The sequence below is a fragment of the Pelodiscus sinensis genome, chromosome 1 (assembly GCF_052426305.1).
Source record: "Pelodiscus sinensis isolate ZL-2025 chromosome 1, ASM5242630v1, whole genome shotgun sequence".
NCBI lineage: Eukaryota > Metazoa > Chordata > Testudines > Trionychidae > Pelodiscus > Pelodiscus sinensis.
Genome location: NC_143052.1, coordinates 357,728,927 through 357,737,159, shown reverse-complemented (window position 1 = coordinate 357,737,159; position 8,233 = coordinate 357,728,927). Strand labels below are relative to the sequence as shown.

The 8,233-nt window shown below is 46.6% G+C and overlaps 1 protein-coding gene across 1 annotated transcript; it reads left to right on the top strand.

Annotated features, from left to right (window-relative positions):
- Positions 1-6,429: 6,429 nt before the first annotated feature.
- Positions 6,430-7,377, top strand: LOC102451208 (olfactory receptor 52M1-like). Its single transcript, XM_006131057.3, has one exon. It carries the CDS (start codon positions 6,430-6,432, stop codon positions 7,375-7,377), a length of 948 nt encoding a protein of 315 aa, XP_006131119.3.
- Positions 7,378-8,233: the final 856 nt, after the last annotated feature.

The following is an 8,233-nucleotide window of genomic DNA, read 5'->3' as shown; positions in this document are numbered from 1 at the left end:
ATGACCTCCGAGGAGAGGCTGAGGGATCTGGGCTTGTTCATTCTGCAGAAGTGAAGAGTGAGGGGGGATTTGAGAGCAGCCTTCAACTTCCTGGGCAGGGGATGCAAAGGGGATGGAGAGAGGCTGTTCTCAGTGGTGACAGATGGCAGAATGAGGAGCAATGGGCTCAAGTTGCAGTGGGGGAAGTCTAGGTTGATAATTAGGAAAAACTATTTCTCTAGAAGCACTGGGATGGGTTCCCTAGGGAGGGGGTGGAATTTCCTTCCATAGAGGTTTTAAGTCCCGTCTGGACAAAGCCCTGGCTGGGATGATTGAGTTGGGATTGGTCCTTCTTTGGGCAGAGGGCTGGACTCAGTGACTCCTGAGGTCTCTGCCCATCCTGGGATTCTCTGATTCATTTGATGATTCTCTGTTCTGTTCACTCCCGCTGGGCCAATGGAGGAAGACGGGACACAGGGCTAGATGGACCTGTGGTCTCACCCAGTAGGGCCGTTCTTCTGTTCGTATTGTTCTCCTCACACTGAGGGATCGGCAGACTGAGTCATAAACTCACCCTATCAGGGTTCTGACCAGGGCAAAATGGCACCGCTCGGGTTCCTCGGCTGGAGAACTGGCGGCAATGGGGGAGCGTGGAACTTGATGGAGACCATCTACTACTGGTCCATGAGTGGCTAGTGAAAGCGTTTGTGTAACTGCAGGACGGTGTGTCCCTGCCTGTGTGTGGCTGTGTGGGCGCGGCCTAGAGAGGATTGTGACGTGACAGCTCCACAGAGTGAAAGGGGCTGAGATCTCAATATGTCCATCTTGCCCCTCGGGGAAGTCCAACACCTCTCTCCAGTAGAGAGGATCTGCTAGACTCTGTGTCCTTTCCCCACTGGTCGCACGCAGTGACTGATGGAGAGAGCGTGGTCACAGCAGGGAATTCAGGACTACGGGGTTCTGTGAGCTAATCACTGTGTGCAGGTCACCCCGTGCCTCAGTTTACCTCTCCGTATAATGGGGACATGCTCCTAGTCACTTTCCTTTCTTAGGGGTTTTGGAAGGTTCTCTTTCTTAGTAGGTGCTGCAGAAGGTTCTCCTGTCTGCCCTCGGACAGCTTTCTCCAGATCTGTCTGTCTACAGGCTACCGAGCCATCCTCCACTTACACGGTATCAGATCCTGGGGGGAGCTAACGTTAACCCGAGTTCTCTTACCAATCAGCACTCATTTTTGCAATACACACAAAGTCCCAGAGCAGCCAATTCTGCTCTGGATTGGCGGAGACCCCAGGAGTTCTCCTCTCCCTGTGGGATGGTCCCTTAATTGCTGTTTATCCCCAGAACTGGATAAACAGCAGGGAGGTGCTGGTCTCCCGCCTATTAACACGCAGATCTCTTCTCCGCTGGAGGCCGAGTGAACCCCACTGGGATGGCCCATAGCTGGGTTATAACCAGTGCTCACCCCGGTGCCGGCTCTCGCTGTGGGATGCTGCTGCAGATGCTGGGCTGAGAGATATGTGGGACGCGGCTGCCTGAGGGAGGCTCGCAGGGAAGACACGTCCCTCTCAGCACTTAAAGGTACTGTCCCTTGCTTGGGGGCTCCCCTGCTCCACAGACTCAGTGCCATGTGGATGCACTAGGAAGGAAAGTACTTTCAATCTGCACAGTCACCAACTACCCAGGGCCTTTGCCACAGGGCGTGTGTGCACCAGTGTCACTGGCCAAACTGTCCCGCTTCACTGTGCGCCCTCAGCCAATGGCCTCCAGCCCCAACGAGGTGCATTTCCATAGCGCAGGGATGGCAGGAATTAGTAGATTTATGCTGCGAAGCCAAATTCTGAGGTGGGGGCCTTTGGTTTGCCCAGGCACCACTGAGACAAAACGTCTCTTTGTGCAAGAACTGGGGGAAGACCTCAGGAGCCAGCTGTGTGTCAATGCCAGAGACTGTCGCCTCCTCCCCTTGCTTTGCAGGGCTCTGCTGGTTAATGGGGCAAGAGAGCTGGTTAGAATCCCAGGGCTGACAGAGACTTCAGGAGGCATCGAGTCCATCCCGCTGCCCAAGTCAGGACTTACCTCAACTCAATCATCCCAGCCAGGGCTTTGTCATGATGGGACTTCGAAACCTCTAGGGATGGAGATTCCACCCCCTCCTCTATGGAACCCATTCCAGTGCTTCTTCACCCTCCTACGGAAAGAGTTTTTCCTAATATCCAACCTAGACCTCCCCCACTGTAACTTGAGCCCATTGCTCCTTGTTCTGCCACCTGTCACTACTGAGAACAGCCTCTCTCCATCCTCTTTGGAACCTCCCTTCAGGACGTTGAAGGCTGCTCTCAAATCCCCCCTCACTCTTCTCTTCTGCAGATTAAATAAGCCCAAATCCCTCAGCCTCTTACTTTTATCTGCTGGAAAGTTTGGAGGTGTGAAGGTTCCTTACTGGAACCTGTATTATAATTTTTCAGTGTAGGCAAAAGCGGCGAGGAGTCCCGTGGCACCTTATAGACTAACTGAAGTGTAGGAGCAGATTCAGACTAACACGGCTACCCCTCTGATACTTGAGTGTAGGCAAAATATCTTATGTCCTACACTCATTGCAGAAGTTGGCTGTGTTCTTATGACTGAATTAAAAAAAAAGAAAACAAACAAAACAAAGAAAACATTTCAGCTGGAAGCAGACACCCATTGTGGGAAATTTTGGTTCACCTGGTTAATGTTTGACAAACTTATATGCAATTGAATATGAGGTCTCCTCATTGAAGTTATTAAACAGATTTAATGAAATGTGGTACCAACAGCGCCACCCACAAAGGCAATCCAGTTGTGAATCCCAGTCAGCCCAGCTCTTTGTTCCAATAATGTCAGGGGCAAGGAGTTCCATAGGTTAAATACGAATTATGTAAAAAAAATCTTTTCTCACTATTGCATGTTCAGATATTCCATATCATTACATGTTCCCTTCTTTGTGTGTTATGAAAAATCAGTAAATTTATAGCCCCGTCTACTTTCTTTGTTAATAGATTCATGGCACTTAAAGTCTGAATTCCTGTATAACACAGGACATTACATTGCACCCAGTTTCCCCTGCATTGAACTTCCTTACTTATCTGGTTACGGTGTGACAGGCACTAGGATTTATCATTGTAGAATCACAGAGGCAGAGGTTTGAAAGGGACTGGAAGGGTCATCTAATATGAACATCCCCCAAAATGCAGGAGTTCTTGTAGCTCATTCATGCCAGATTTCTGGCCACCTCCCTGCCTTTGGAAACCCTTCAGTGTCCGTGCTCAAATGCCCTTCCATGGCACACATAGCTTTGACCTACTCTCATGTGGTTGAGCACTGTTCGAGGGTCCTTTCCTAATCTACTTTTTCAGAAAGTGAACGTACCTGGTTCCCTGAGCTTGCTCATTTGGCTTGTTTTCCCTCCCTTCGATCATCCTTGATGCTTACCTCTGGGTCCCCTCCACTTGGCTACATCCTTCCTGTAGAGCGATGAACCAAAATATGCACTCTACCCCAACGAAGGCCCGACCTGCCCTGAGTAGGCCATCCCCACTATTGGTGTGTCTAGACTACATGGTTCAGTCGATGGAGCCATGTAGTCTAGACACACCCTATAAATCTAAGATACATTCCAAGGTACTTACTGTAAAACAACTTTAAGTGGGGAACCTTTTTTTCCCCACGGCTGACTTCCTTTTGCGCAACGGTTTTTTTGGCCGACTTAAGTGCGGGGAATGGGAAGACTTATAACACATCAGTTCCTGCTAGTGTCAATGATTTTAGAGTGGACCACACATCAATGTTTATTTTATTCCTCCTGGAATGAGGTTTAACAGGTAGTTTGAACCAGGGCTTTAATTTGAACTACCAGGTCCTTGCTGCGTGTAGATGTGGGAAGTTAGTCTGGACTTGTAAATTTCAAAAAATGGCAACCGGCCAGGAAGATGGAAATCAAGCGCGGGATATTTAAATCCCGGGCTTGATTTGCAACTTTGAATGCCTACATTAGCCTCCCTACTTCGAAGTAGGGGGCTAGTGTAGACATATCCTTAGAGACTAATTTTGAATATATAATTTGATACACAGAAGCCTGTGAAGCAACATTTTAACATGGCCGGGCCCTCATTAATGGATTTTAAAGTAGCCAAGTAATTGCAGGAACCAACAAGATATATATAGGCTACATCTACACTGGCCCCTTCTCTAGAAGAGGCATGCTAATTGAGAACTTTGGAATAGGGAAATCCACGGGGGATTTAAATATCCCCCGCGGGATTTAAATAAACATGGCCACCGCTTTTTTTCCGGCTTAGGGAAAAGCCGGAAAAGAGCGTCTAGACTGGCGTGATCCTCCAGAATAAAGCCCTTTCCGGAGGATCTCTTATTCCTACTTGCAAGTAGGTATAAGAGATCCTCCGGAAAAGGGCTTTATTCCAGAGGATCGTGCCAGTCTAGGCGCTCTTTTCCGGCTTTTCCCCAAGCCGGAAAAAAAGCAGCGGCCATGTTTATTTAAATCCCACGGGGGATATTTAAATCCCCCGCGGATTTCCCTATTCTGAAGTTGTGAATTAGCATGCCCCTTCCGAAGAAGGGGCCAGTGTAGATGTAGCCATAGAGAGAGAGAGAGAGACAGCAGAACTGGCCTTCATATGCCCATTCAATACTATCTCCCAGGGACTGAACAAAATTGTGAACTGGAGGAACCATTATATTCAACACTCAACTGACATTCAAAGCTAAGTATGGGACACTTCCAGCCCAGTCCCGCAGCCTCATTCAGCACAGGTACTATAATTCACAGGTTTTTTTCTCCCCTTCTCCCTTCTTTTTCTGATTTAAATGTGGGGTTTCTGTCCCTGTTGCTCCACTCATATGAAGAAGCATGTTGTGCCCATGAAAGCTCATGATATCTATCTATCTATCTATCTATCTATCTATCTATCTATCTATCTATCTATCTATCTATCTATCTATCTATCTATCTATCTATCTATCTATCTATCTATCTATCTCCACACCCCTATCTATCTATCTATCTATCTATCTATCTATCTATCTATCTATCTATCTATCCCCACACACCCCATCTATCTATCTATCTATCTATCTATCTATCTATCTATCTATCTATCTATCTATCTATCTATCTATCTATCTATCTATCTATCTATCTATCTGTTTTTTGTCAGTCTCTAAAAGTATGTCTACATAGCAACACTATTTTGGAATAATTGACGGAATTGTCAATTCTTCACTATAGTGATTTCACAGGACTTCGAATTTGTAAAATTGAGTGCCCAGAAGTCAAACATAAAGTAAATTCAGACTAATCTCCAAGTGCAGACACGACCTACCAGATTTATCAGGTCATAAGCTTTGGTGAGTAAAACCCACTTCATCAGTTTTACTCACAAAAGCTTACACCCAAATAATTCTCCTAGGGTATGCCTAACCAGTGGGGCTATCTCAGGATACATCCAATACCCCCAAAATAGCTGCCTCACATCTTTTAAATGCACCCATTATTTGGAAACATTTTTCAAAATAATGGGCATGCTACTTCAGCATCCCTGTAACCCTTGTTTCCCAAATTTTAAGGGATATTTAAATAATATGCTATTTATTTTGAAATTTGGAGCTGTGCATAGCACAAATTGCGTATCTTATTTTCACTTTAGGGTTCTCAAGTATTCCTTAGCTTGGAATAAGCTATGCAAATTGCATATCTTGTTTCAAAAGTATTTCAAAATAGCCTTTTATGCTGTCTAGACAGCACCAAATTTTGAAATAACATGGAACAAGGGTTACAGGGATGCCGGAATAAAATGCCCATTATGTCAAACAATGTTTCGAAATCACATGTGCACGTAAAAGATACGGAAGAGCTATTTTGGGATGACTCCAGTATCCCGAAATAGCTCCACTGTATTGACATCCCCTAAGGTGCCACAAGATTCTCCATTGTTTTGGCAAAGATTTGTTTTATCCCAATCTCAGATTTTATTCAAGCATGTGCATTGGGATCTCCCAAGAGCATGGACGCTCTCGCCCGGCTCTCACTGCAGCAATGATGGATAACCAGAATCCAGACCCATATTGTGAGCTGGTACCTTTTAAGGTCTTCCCCACAAGACATGCAGGAAGTCATGACACATGGAACAAGACAAGAAACGGAACTGGCATTAGTAGAGTTAGTTGTTCAGAATCCATTAATCAGAATAATGAAATTGTAACTTCCCAGTGTGTGAAGGGCAACCAATTTGCTTCACCTATGAGAGCAGCGTCTGATAGTGTATGTTGTGTATATTATTAATATTATCTGTCCATCTAGGTGTTTGTACTACGTCCATTACCTGAAACCCTGGGCACACGGGAGAACAAGAGAACGTTCAGTAGAGACGGAAGACAACATTCTGCTTCAGTGTTGGACACATACACTGTGATTCCATGTCACGTTCCAATGCAACTGGCTCCCCCAATCCCTCCACCTTCATCTTGTTGGGCATCCCTGGCCTAGAGGCAGCCCATGTCTGGATCGCCATCCCCTTCAGTGTGATGTACGCCATCGCCTTCTTCGGTAACCTCACCATCATGCTCATTGTGAAGATGGAGCCGAGTCTCCATGGGCCCATGTACTATTTCCTCTGCATACTGGCCGCCACTGACCTGGTCCTGTCCACATCCACCGTACCCAAAATGCTGAGCATCTTCTGGTTCAATGACCGAGAGATAAATTTCAGTGCCTGCCTCTCCCAGATGTTCTTCATTCACTGCTTTCTTGCAATGGAGTCTGGGATCTTCGTGGCCATGGCGTTGGATCGCTACGTGGCCATCTGCCATCCCCTGAGACATTCCACCATCCTTACCAACCCTATTGTGGGCAAGATCGGCCTGGCCATGTTGCTGCGTGGTGGCTTGTTCACATTGCCCTGTCCCTTGCTAGCGAGGCAGTGGCCATACTGCAGAACCAATGTCATCCTTCATACTTGCTGCGAGCACACAGCCGTGGTGAATCTGGCCTGCGCCGACATCCGCATCAGTAGCTACTACGGCCTCTTTGTAGCAGTCTTGCAGATTGGTCTTGATGTGCTTTCTATAGCTGTGTCGTATACCCTGATACTCAGGGCCATCTTCAGCCTCCCCACCAAGGACGCTAGGCTTAAGACTTTTGGGACCTGTGGTTCCCACCTTTCTGCCATCTTAGCCTTTTACATCCCATGTCTCTTCTCTGTCTTCACATACCGGTTTGGCCAGAGTGTGGCTCTGCATTTCCATGTTCTCTTTGCTAATGTCTGCCTCCTGTTCCCCCCCATGCTGAACCCCATTATCTATGGGGTGAGGACAAAACATATCCGGGACAGGCTGCTCCGGCTCTTTACTCAGAAAGGGACCTAAAGTTTTCTTGTGATACTTTGGCTCTCAGATGGAGGACTGGGCAAAGCTGGCTGGAGACATGCTGCTGGACCCTCTTCCCTGATCCACTTGCCTGGTCATTCAAGGACACATTAATCCCTTTCCTGACCTTATTTTGTACTATCAGTGTAACACACTGGGGAATCTTTCTGTGTGTATCTCATGGAATGGACCTTTCTAATTTCTGTTAATTGGTCCCCTAAGGAATCATCTCCTGACTCACATCTTCCACCAAGGACCCTCACCTCTCCTGCCTCTTCCTAAAATGGCTCCACACCTGTCGCTTGGTTCTCCTCCGCTCCCTCTGTCACTCACTTGATTACATCCATGTCACTCCTCCCCCAGAGAAACTTCAAGGGAGCCATTCCAGATGTTGATAGGTGTGACGCTGTGCATGATTCAAGGAGCTACTTCAGCACTCAAAAACTCTCATTTTTTGGCATGTAACTTAGCAATTAACTGAAATGAGCACTGTATCTCATTCCTATATCAAAGAGGAAAAACAAATATAAGACCCATTCACTTCTAGTACAAACATGTTCTTACATCTTGTGGAAAGTTTTGCTTAGGTTTAAAAATTTAATGTATACGTTTCATTTGTTACGAACACTGTGGGAAGACTCCTGGGATAAATCTCAGCTCTGGGAGGGCTGTGGGGCCTAGTGCACTACAGCGGAGCAGAGAGGTAGAGATATCCCAGCTCTATATCACCATGACCATTCTGAAGAAGCCCAGTGGTCCACCTTGTCCAGTCTTCCAACACTAGCCAATACGAAGGGATTCAGAAGGAATTAATGGAATATGGGCATCATAAAGGGATTCATCACCTATCACCCAC

Excerpts from the sequence above, each read along its gene's own strand:
- LOC102451208 (XM_006131057.3), top strand. The coding sequence starts at position 6,430 with ATGTCACGTTCCAATGCAACTGGCTCCCCCAATCCCTCCACCTTCATC.